The sequence below is a fragment of the Garra rufa genome, chromosome 7, assembly GCF_049309525.1.
Source record: "Garra rufa chromosome 7, GarRuf1.0, whole genome shotgun sequence".
NCBI lineage: Eukaryota > Metazoa > Chordata > Actinopteri > Cypriniformes > Cyprinidae > Garra > Garra rufa.
Window position 1 is genome coordinate 33265751 of NC_133367.1, and position 11458 is coordinate 33277208.

The 11458-nt window shown below is 38.5% G+C and overlaps 1 protein-coding gene across 3 annotated transcripts; it reads left to right on the forward strand.

Moving 5' to 3' along the window:
- The first annotated feature begins 12 nt into the window (after positions 1 to 12).
- LOC141338250 (chloride channel CLIC-like protein 1) lies at positions 13 to 11129 on the forward strand. Of its 3 annotated transcripts, none has more exons than XM_073843793.1 (12): positions 13 to 118; positions 333 to 514; positions 4302 to 4421; positions 4593 to 4703; positions 4794 to 5018; positions 5106 to 5246; positions 5388 to 5487; positions 5704 to 5801; positions 7363 to 7509; positions 7586 to 8161; positions 8446 to 8523; positions 10192 to 11129. In XM_073843793.1, the coding sequence occupies exons 2-12, from the start codon at positions 341 to 343 to the stop codon at positions 10267 to 10269; spliced, it is 1848 nt and encodes a 615-aa protein (XP_073699894.1). In that variant the 5' UTR covers positions 13 to 118; positions 333 to 340; the 3' UTR covers positions 10270 to 11129. The 3 variants fall into 3 exon arrangements, with proteins under 3 accessions (XP_073699894.1, XP_073699896.1, XP_073699895.1); XM_073843794.1 differs by having other exon boundaries at positions 84 to 233; XM_073843795.1 differs by lacking the exon at positions 8446 to 8523 and having other exon boundaries at positions 82 to 514.
- The last annotated feature ends 329 nt before the right edge of the window (positions 11130 to 11458 follow it).

Genomic DNA, 11458 nt, shown 5'->3' on the forward strand with positions numbered 1-11458 from the left:
AAACGACTGCACATAGATATGAGTACATAGAAGCCGTTTTCGAGCTTTTATACAATTCCGGTTTTGATTCTAGGTTTGTTGTTCTATACGCTGGTGTATGACAGCTTTCTTCCAACATGTAAGGAAATGTTTGGTAACTATCTCGGTTGATTTTGTTTTTAGTAAATCTATTTTAGCGTCAACGTTTAACCTCTATGTGGCCGATAAATGCATTTAGTACATTTTAGAATAATGTAAGTTCAACAGAATGTCCAAGAATGCTGTATTTATAGCAATCGATTAGAATTCGTTTTAGCAGTGAGTCTGGGTTTTCTCATTGTTTTCTCTTCCAGTGGAGATTATGAAGATGCCAAACTGTTCGTCGTGTGGATTCTGGAGTTTGTTTATTTTTTGTAGTCTGTTTGTTATTGTAAATGCTAACACTAATGTCCATGAGGATGATGATGCATGGATCGATCCATATGACATGCTCAACTACGACCCAACGACAAAGCGCATGAGAAAACCCACTGAGGTAAAAACTCCTATATTAAACCATCTGACAGTATATTCATGTATTAGCATGCAGGGCATTATTCCCTCTTCTTTTCGGTAAAAACGGACTCAATTCAATGCCTCACTTCTAGCATTTTATATCTAACGTTACGTATTTTAAGGTTTTACTAACTTTTTAGTTTATAAGAATTTGAAAGGCATAGTTCCTAACAAAAAGTGGAAGTTTAGACACTACTTTCATTTTCAGACTAAAAGTCCTTATGGAGCTCGTGTACACCGAAACATGTTCGGTTAATTTCATTTAATTATTGAGAAAAAACCTAGCCGTTAAGCTGCCTTTTCCCTCTAAACGGCATGAGCGTTTCTTGTGTGAACTCAGTTAAACACTCGGTTTAAGATGAATGAGAAATTTTGCTGGCAAAATGGTCGATTGTCTGTTGTCATTGATGTAGAAATGTATGACCAACAGCGGGACGTTCTAAAACGCTTAACGTACATAGAAACGACCAGGAAACCCAAAATTTCTGTTAAACCTTACTTGTAACAAACACTAACTACTATCAAAAGAACGAGCCCCTATTCCACAGATAAAGTGAATATTATCACATTAAGCGTTTTCTCCCCCATAGAAGTCCATTATAAGGAAACAGCTTAACGTGGTTTAACTTTAACCAGGGAAGACCAAACTTCTGTCAAATTTTACTTACAACAAATACTTGCAGCTGTCAAAAGAATGAGCTCTAAAGTGAATATATATAAAGTGAATATATCACGTTAAGCGTCCCCCATAGATAAGGAAATAACTTAACGTGGTTTAACGTATCTTAACGACTAAGGAAAACCAAATTTCTGTCAAATGTTACAAAATAAACACTAGCTGCTGTTAAAAGAATGAGCTCTTATTCAGCCTATTGAATAATATGTTATTCCCTCAATTCATTGAAGCGTCCACGTTAAGCTGTGAAATAACGCTTAACATATTATTCACTTTATATGCTGAATAAGAGCTCATTCTTTTGACAGCAGCAAGTGTTTATCATATGTAACATTTGACAGAAGTCAGTCTTCCCTGGTCTCTGTTGAGGTACGTTAAACCACGTTAAGCTGTTTCCTTATAATGGGCTTCTATGGGGGAGAAAACGCTTAACGTGATATTATTCACTTTATCTGTGGAATAAGCACTCATTCTTTTGATAGTAGTTAGTGTTTGTTACAAGTAAGGTTTGACAGAAATTTGGGGTTTCCTGGTCATTTTTTACGTACGTTAAGCCACGTTAAGCGTTTTTCACGTTAAGCGTTTTAGAACGTCCCACGAACAGCTCGCAAAGTATTAACTTTCTGTTGGTAAGTGAGGCTAGTTCATTTGACCAACCTGAACTCATTGCGAAATTTATGTGTGGAAATCTTACGCCCTCAGGCAAGGTTCCCAGCCTTTTGGAGTTACCTATTAAAATGCCTGGATTTAGCTTGTGAAAGTTTGCAGAGCTACAGTAAATGTAACTGCACCTTAACTCTAATAAACTATTTAATTTGGACAATTCAAGTCAACAACTCTTCACCTCACAGAACTGTCAGTATTCTTACAACCCAGCCAAAAAAACAGCTAAAACCTAGGCTGCTTTAAGATGGAAGTAGCTGGTTTTACCTGGTGTTTTCCCATCCTGACCAGTTAAGATCAGCCTGATAGAGTGGCCAAAACCCCTCTAAAACCAGCCTGCTGACCGGTTATGACCAGCTAAAACCAGGCTGGTTGACCAGTTAAAACCAGCCAACCAGCCTAGGCTGGTTTTTTCACCAGGGAAGTGTCGCACAATGTCAACAAGGTGCAATTTTGCTTTTACCAAACAAGACCAGTGTTGGGAAAAGTTACTTTTTAAAGTAATGCATTACAATATTGAGTTACTCCCTAAATAAGTCAAGTCAAGTCACCTTTATTTATATAGCGCTTTCAACAATACAGATTGTGTCAAAGCAACTGCACAGTATTTAAACAGCACAATTGTAAGTAACGCATTATTGTAAACAATCAATTTTCAGTTAAAAGCAGTTCTTCAATGAATTCAGTGATATCATCATCAGTTCAGTTCAAATAGTATACGATATCGCTGGAAAGTGTCCCAAACTAAGCAAGCCAGAGGCGCCAGCGGCAAGGAACCAAAACTCCACAGGTGACAGAAATGGAGAAAAAAACCTTGGGAGAAACCAGGCTCAGTCAGGGGACCAGTTCTCCTCTGGCCAGACGAAACCAGCAGTTTGAACCAATGTCCGATTGTAGAGAACTCATCAGGTTCCTGTAGAGTAGCGCCGATGGCTGTCTAGGTTGGCAAGGTCTTTAGTGATGATCCGTCTCTGGAGCTCATTTGGTTGACATTCAGGGCTATAGAAGACGTCTCCAGTGGTGATCCATGATCTAAGCTGGGTAAGGACTGGATCCGGGGGACTGCAGTGACCATCTGATCCGGATACAGGCTGGGTCTGGTGGCTATGGTGACCTCGGGATAAGAATGAAACAGACTAATATTAGCGTAGATGCCATTCTTTTTATGATGCAACGAGTACATCAGGTGTTATAGGAAGTGTTTTCGCTCCGGTTGACCTAATTAATGCAGCCTAACAATCCTTTCACGGATTTGAGTTATAGGAATTTGTTTTTATGTGTAAGCCAGGTTAAAGAGATGTGTCTTTAATCTAGATTTAAACTGACAGAGTGTGTCTGCCTCCCGAACAGTGTTAGGTAGATTGTTCCTGAGTTTAGGCGCTAGATAAGAAAATGATCTGCCACCGGCAGTTGATTTTGATATTCTAGGTATTATCAAATTGCCAGAATTGTGAGAACGCAGTGGACGTGAGGGACTATAATGAGATAGGAGCTCGTTTAAGTACTGAGGAGCTAAACCATTGAGGGCTTTATGAGTAATTAGCAAGATTTTAAAATCTATACGATGTTTAACAGGGAGCCAGTGCAGTGTTGACAGAACCGGGCTAATATGGTCATACTTTCTGGTTCTAGTAAGAACTCTAGCTGCTGCATTTTGGACCAGCTGGAGTTTATTTATTAAGCGTGCAGAACAACCACCCAATAAAGCATTACAATAATCTACCCTTGAGGTCATGAACGCATGAATTAATGTTTCGGCAAATAAGTAACTAACTACGTTACTTAGTTACTTCCCCTAGACTCGTTGGCTGGTCTTAGCTGGTTTAAGCTGGAAGTAGCTGATTTTAGCTGGTCTCCCAGCCTGGCCAGGCTGGTTTTAGCTTGTGGTTTCCCAGCCTGACCAGCTTAGACCAGCCTGGTCAGGCTGGAAAAGTGGCCAAAACCCCTCTAAAACCTGGTTGGCTGGTTGACCAGCTAAAACCAGCCAACCATCCTAGGCTGGTTTTAGCTGGGTTTTTTTTTTTCACCAGGGAAGTGTCGCACATGTCAACAAGGTGCGATTTTTATTTGACAAGACCAGTGTTGGGGAATTGAATTTCAGTTTTATTCATTTTGAGGAATACTGTATCTGTTTTTTTTTTTGTTTTTTTTTAGAGATTGAGATGATTTAATGCATGTTCATATTTATTCTAGAACTAAAGTAACACCTTACTCACAATTTCTCTCAACATGGGGACAGGAGAGCTTTTAATCAATAAATGGGGGGAAAAGTAACTCATATTTTCTTTTCAATTAAAAAGTAATGCGTTACTTTACTAGTTACTTGGAAAAAGTAATATTATTACAATGTAATGCGTTACCCCCAACAATTTAACAAGGTCTTGTAAGCGCTGTCATTTTCATCATCACAAATCTACATGTTTTACAGTCTGCCAGTTACTCAAATGTGCCAACCAAGAGGAGGGAATTCAACTCAGAATCCTGTGAAGTGCAACAGTGTCCTGATGTGTCTGAGTGCACTAGTAAACTAGAGAGTTTGCAAAAAGAGGTGAAGAATTTGTAAACGCACCTTTTAGTAGACCTAACAAAATGGTACTGCCATGTTTATTGCATGTAGTACATTTTTTTTAAGTACTGAAGACTTGTATTGTACCATTCAACACTTTGAATGACTGAAACTATAAATTATGTTATTTCTTGCTGCGGTCTATTTGTTTAGTTTGATGAACAGAAAAAGAAGGGGACCTCAACCTCTACAAAGCCAGTATGTCTTCCAGTGTTCAAGCGATTTCTTTCCAAGCTCATTAAAGAAACGTCAAAACTTGGCCTGGTATGTGACTGTGTTTTCTCTAGAGAACTGAATCGACGTTAATCTACATTGGTGAAGGTTTTACATCTTTTTCTTTTTTAAAACCTTTAGCCTGATGATGGACAGACATCCATGCATTATGACGCTGAGGTGAAGCTGTCCAAGCAATCTCTGGTGGAGATCCAGAAACTTTTGAATGAAGAGAACGACTGGACCACTGGAGCCATGGATGAGGCTCTCAGTCAAATTCTGGTCAGATTCAAAGTCCACGACCACGAAGCCTGGAAGTGGCGTTTCGAAGACACATTTTATGTAGATGCTGATACTGCCCTGAAGGTCAGCTTTTGTAAAACACTTCAGAGATAAACATATTTGATTTAAATTAATATGAATATTTAATATGTGCTGTATTTTGTTTTACAGGTTTCTTTGATTGTTCTGATCATTGTAGCCATAATCTGCACTGAGCTCTGGTCTGTGGTCTCCTGGTTTGTTCAGTTCTGGAGAATGTTTGCTGTTTGCTTTTTCATTAGCTTGATCTGGAACTGGTTCCATCTTTATATGGTAATTATTCTTGTGCTTTTGACTGTCTATGGAATGTTTGCTAAACCGGTATTGAACGGATGACAAGGATGAGTTGAAAGGTATTTTCACTGTATTGTACAATAACAAGTTTAATTGGTTTAAATATTTCTCCATGGCTAGGTTGCCTTTGCTGATCACAAGAAGAACATTGTAGAAGTAGGGAGCTTCAATGACAAATGCACTGGGCTAAAACAACTGGACTGGAAAGATGGTTTATCAGGTGAGCTGCTTAAAGTTATATGAATTTGTTAAAAACTTGAATAATTTGATTATTTATTCACCTGTATGATGTAAAACTATAATTTAAAAAAAATCTTCACAGAAGCTTTAAAATTCAGCTTTTGAGTTCCACTGAAGAGCCTACAGATTTTAAATGACATGAAGGTGAGTAAATAATGGTTTTAAGATTAACTGTTGTAACTTACTGTTTATTTAGAGTGGTACAGACGGACATGGACTCTTCAAGATGATCCTTGCAAAAAGTATTACGAGGTCCTGGTGGTGAACCCCATTTTGCTTGTGCCTCCAACAAAGGTTTGTATCTTTTGTTTTCTAATGACATAAACAAGAGGTTGACTGATAATTATGTTGTTGATAGTTAAAATGTTCAGTGTAAAATAATCTGAATCTAAAGGCAAAAACAGTATGATGATCCCTTTAGATAAATTTATAAAAACAGATACATCAATCCTAGAAAAAAAACCCCCAAAACAAACAACACTTCAAATAATATGTATCCAAATGAACACCATTAAAATGCATATACATTGCCTTTATTTTTTTCACATTTTATATTGAACTGCTTTAAATTACTTTTTTCCCAACTCAATCTACACTTCATATACTATAATGACAAAGAAGAAAATAGGTTTGTGACAACTTTGCAGATTTATTAGAACATTTATTAGAAATGCTAAAATAAAAACATTGCGTAAGTATTCATACCCTTCATGCAGTACTTAGTTGAAGCACCTTTATAGCCTCAAGTCTTTTTGGGTATGATGTGACAAGTTTTGCACATCTACATCTGGCCGTTATCTGCCAATCTTCTCGTCACCTCTTCACCTCTCAAGATCTGTCAGCTTGGATGGGGGCTGGCAGACATCTCCAGAATGTTTGATTGGGTTCGGGCCCAGGCTGTGGATGGGCCACTCAAGGACATTCATAGAGTTGTCTATAAGCCACTCTTGCTGTGTGCTTAGGGTTATTGTCCGGTTGGTGAACCTTCTGCTCAGTCTGAGGTTCTGAAGGCTCTGGACTAGGTTTTCATTAAGGCTATCTCTATATTTAAATGTGTTGAGCTTTCCTTCTACTCTGCAGAGTCCTTCAGTCCCTGCCGCTAAAAAAAGCCCCACAGCATGGGGCTGCTACCAGCACACTTTACTGTTAGGATGCTACTGTGCAGGTGATGAGCAGTGCCTGGCTTCCTCCATACATGAAGCTTGGAATAGAGAGCAGATACACAGAATCTTTTCGTGATTGAGGATTGAGTTTGGCTACACTGCCATAAAGAACGGATTGGTAGAGTGCTGAAGTGATGTTTGTCCTTCTGTAGGTTTGTCCCATCTGCATAAATGATCATGAAGCTCATCAGATTTTTGCTCACCAGTCTAGCCAAGGTCCTACTCCATCATTTGCTCAGTTTGGCCAAGATGCCAGCTCTAGTTAGAGTCCTAGTTGTTCAAATCTTCTTCCATTTTGGGTAATGGAGGCTATATACTTGTGAACCTTCAATGCAGCTGATTTTTTTTTTCTTAACTATTCCCACCATTTTTAGCTGGTAGACCTTTTATTAAGAGGTGTGTGCCTTTCCAACTCGTACTCATTTATTTGAATTTTGCCACAGGTTAACTCCACCTAAAGAGTAGTAACATGTACAAGCGATATGAATGCTCCTGAACTCAAATTCAAGTGTTCCAGAAAAGGGTATGAATACTTGTGCAATGGAATTATTTGCATTTTTGTTTCAAATTTGCAAAGTTGTTACAAATCTGTTTTGTGCTTGCAGATATCTGATTGTTTTAAAAGCAGTTATGAGAGCTGTAACCAGAGATTTCATTCAATTCATTTATATTTTTGTGGGGTTTTATTCCAGGCTATCACGGTCACCATAACCAGTTTCATCACAGATCCCTTGAAGCAAATTGGGCAGGGAATCAGTGAGTTCCTCAGAGCCCTGCTGAAGGATCTACCAGTCACTCTTCAGTTACCTGTGCTCCTCTTCATTGCAATAGCCATCTTTGTAAGAGCTGTGAATGACTTGCATATAGTAGGATCATTTATTTGTTATCATACTAAGTCATGTTTTCTCTTTTCAGGGGTTCATGTATGGAGGTGCTCAAGCAGCTATACATCAAGCAGCTCGCATGCCACGGCTTGGTTGGCGACGAGACCAGCCACCTCCTGCGGTTGGACAGCGTCAAGCTCCTCAACTAAGGGAGCATGAGGAAGCTGGTGGTGATTCTCCGCAGCCACTACAGGTGCCCCAAGACAACAGAAACAGAGTAAATCAAGCAGGAAACCGAGGGGACCAGGGCTTCAGGGCAGGAGAAGCTTATGCTCCACAAAATGGACAGGACAACAGAAGCATGGAAATTAGACAGGACTTTTCCGGCGGTCCCAGAGGGCGCCAGAGAGTAGAGACTGTGCGTGCCACAGGTAACATGTGCAGCGATGATGAGATTGATTTACAGCAGCGGACAGAGGAAGTGGACCCTGGTACAGTGGAAAATGCAGAGCCTGAAGTGAAAGCTGAAGAAAAGGAGAAAAAAGCATCTACTGTGGACAAAAAGGAGCAGAAAGACACACAGAGTCCAGACAGAAGGGAGGCTGAAACCAATGTGCCTTCTGCACAAACTGATGTAAAAACACTTGGAGCTAATCAAGGAAATGAGGTAAGTCCTTTTTTAACACCTTATTTAGATAACTAACCCAAATAAATAAATAAACCAGTTACTCTACCGTTGGGAAATATGAAGTCAGTATGTTTTTTGACTCATCAAGGCTGCATTTATTTGATTATAAATGCAGTAAAAAGAGTAATATTGTGAAATGTTATTAGAATTTAAAATAACTTTTCTATTTGAATATTTTTTTTAAATGTGTTTTATTCCTGTGATGCATTTAAATTGCATTTTTATTAATTCGTATTTGTATTCCTTTAATTCAAACACTGCAGCACTTTATGTGCATTGAAAGGAAATGGGCTGCTCAAAATAGCCTGAAGCTGCAGGTTATGGTTTGCAAGCTTAACATTGTATGTCTGTCATTATAGCTACAATTACAGTATCTCACAAAAGTGAGTACAGCTTGTATAGCAGTATAACTCAACATACAGCCATTATTGTCAAAATAGCTGGCAACAAAAGTGAGTACAACAGCAGTATGTTGTTTAACAATGCAAAGTCACATGTCCTATTCATCATGTTTATGTTTCTGTCGGCTTGACAGGACCATACAATACAAAGTTGTGTATCTTGTATTAGAGCAGTTAAAATTAGGTGCTTTAAGTACAGTTCTTTCATACTGACCACTGGATGTTCAACATGGCATCTCATGGCTCTCTGAGGATTTGAGAATTAGAATTGTTGCTCTCCACAAAGACGGCCAAGGCTATTAGAGGTTCTGTAACACCCTGAAACCGAGGTACACTACAGTGTTCAGGGTCAAACAGAGGTTTTCCAAGATGGGGTCGATCAACGAAGTTGAGCACATGTTCTGTGCGTCAGGTGCAGAACCTGGCTTCGAAAAACAGACGCATGAGTGCTTTAAACCATTGCTTTAAAGGTTGCAGAAGTAGAAGGTCAGCTTGTCAGCGCTCAGACCATACGCCGCACACTGCAACAAGTCGGTTTGCATAGGCGTTATCCCAGAAGGAAGCCTCATCTGAAGCTGGCTCAAAGAGAGCCGGCAAACAGTTTGCTGAAGACAACCTGTCCAAGAGCATGAATTACTGGAACCATGTCTTGTGGTCTGATGAGACTATGAGATAAACTTGTTTGGCAGCTCAGATGTGTGGAGATGCACTGATGAGGAGTACTAGAAAAATTGCAGCTCCGTGAGGAGTGGAAGAGGATCCCAGCAACAACCTGTGCAGCTCTGGTCAATTCCATGCCCAGGATGATTAAGACAGTGCCAGATAACAATGGTGCTAACACAATATATTGACACGTTGGACTAGTACACTTAGGGTGTACTCACTTTTGTTGCCAGCTATTTCGACAATAATGGCTGTATGTTGAGTAATTTTCAGGGGACAATAAATCGATACTGCTATACAAGCTGCATATTAACTACCCTAAAATATATAAGATAAGACAAGATAAGATAAACTTTATTGTCCCAAAGGAAATTTGTATTAGACACATACAGTACATTACAATCTTCTGTTTCATACAAGTAACATGTGATACATGCATACAGTGGCCCATCACTAGTCTACTCAAAATATACAGTGAGCAAGAGTGAAGGACATGAGTGGGACGTGAGATAATTTTTGGTGTTTGTCTAAAAGTTTTTTCAAAAAGAGGCTGAAGTGTGGGATGCTGCTTAACTCCCCTAATTTTCATGGCTCTCTTTGTTAACGTTGTAATTTGGGCCAAGTTTAATTTCTATAGAGGGGTGTACGCACTTTTGTGACATACTGTATATGACAGTTGGTGTTCTATGAAATCCGTGTCTGTGATTCTGTTGCATCAATGTTAAGTTGTTTCTATTCATCTGTGTTGTCCAAAGTGCATGCACATATTATACATTACATTGTGCTCGTACTCATATCTTATCAAACCTGAAGCAATTACATAGAATACACAAGATACCAAATACACAATATGCCATATCTCACTACAAAATGCTTTGCTCATACCCTTTACTTTTGTGTATGTGTATCTATCATTTTGACCAGAAAACTGTTTTGTTTCTGCAGGGAGCATCAGCAGATATTACTGTAGAAGAAGAAGGTTATTCAAGCTTTAAAGCTCCAGTTCAAGAAACACTGCAATAAAATTGACTATTTTTGTGTCATTGACTTTTTAATTAAGTATTGTGAAAACTGTTTTTTTTTCTTCTGAAATTAAAATATATTTTTGCTATTTTTTCTTTGTGTTAACTAATTTAAGTAAATCTCCCGATGTATCATTCAGATGTTATAAAGAGCCAATGAAAGGTGCAGGATTTTTGCTTTCATTTAGCTGTCTCTATTAATTGCAATATTTTTATGGACATTATATCAATATCACCAACTAGCCAGGATGTATGAAGTTTGTCTACTAGCTACTCCTCATTCATCAAACACGTTCATATTAAACATTATTGGATTAAATGATTATTTTTTTGTGTGCATCTTAGGGACGACTTCTTGTCAAGCTTGTTATATCAACCCCAGCAGAGAATGGACGGTTTTGCCATTTATTCTAATTATACTCATACATTTTGGACTATTTTGATGATGTTGACTCAGGCTCTATTATTGTGTCAGTAATGTGTTGTTGTCATATTGTTTGATTTGCTTGTTTTGTTTACATGTACTTTTATGATTATGCTTTGTAAAGTGCCTTGAGCACTGGCTGAAAGCACTATATAGATTAAATATAATTATTATTATTGTTATTATTAACAGTCAATTTGCTTGACACAGCTGGAGATCATGTGATCTCAACATGGCGGCAACCCATAAGAAGGCGACCCGCCTTCTTAAAGTCTTCATCGACAGTGAGTGTGATATTTCTCAAAAGTGCTGTTCATTTCTTTGTGAAAAACTTATGCACCTTTAACGTGACCTCAGAAGTAATGCTCCAGCTTGGGGACATTTTTACCTTACCTTGTCTACTTCACTCATTAAAACGACACTTGCTGTATTAAAAATAGCATGTGCTGTTTTTTTTTTTGTTTTTTGTTTTTCATTTCAAGACGTTTTTTAGTCGACTCTTTGTGATGTTTCACAAGTCCGTGAACAAAGTGAAAGAATGTTTTATTTCTTACAGTAAGGTCACGCCTATCAGGAAACATCCTTACTCTTGATTGGTTGATGAGCACTGTGGAATGTATTGCAGCCGTGATGTCAAACGCAAGGTTATTTAGTAATTTAGCGACCAAGGAATGCTTGTGGCTGGAAACACTCTGGTTACTAACGTAACCTCGTTCCCTAAAATAAGAAATGAGCGTTGAGTTGCTACACATATGGAAAACGACTG

Coding starts and splice junctions, on each gene's coding strand:
- LOC141338250 (XM_073843793.1), top strand. CDS start 341: ATGAAGATGCCAAACTGTTCGTCGTGTGGATTCTGGAGTTTGTTTATT. Junction 5,802..7,362: donor TGCTTGTGCCTCCAACAAAG/GTTTGTATCTTT, acceptor GTTTTATTCCAG/GCTATCACGGTCACCATAAC. Junction 8,524..10,191: donor TGGTTTGCAAGCTTAACATT/GTATGTCTGTCA, acceptor TTGTTTCTGCAG/GGAGCATCAGCAGATATTAC.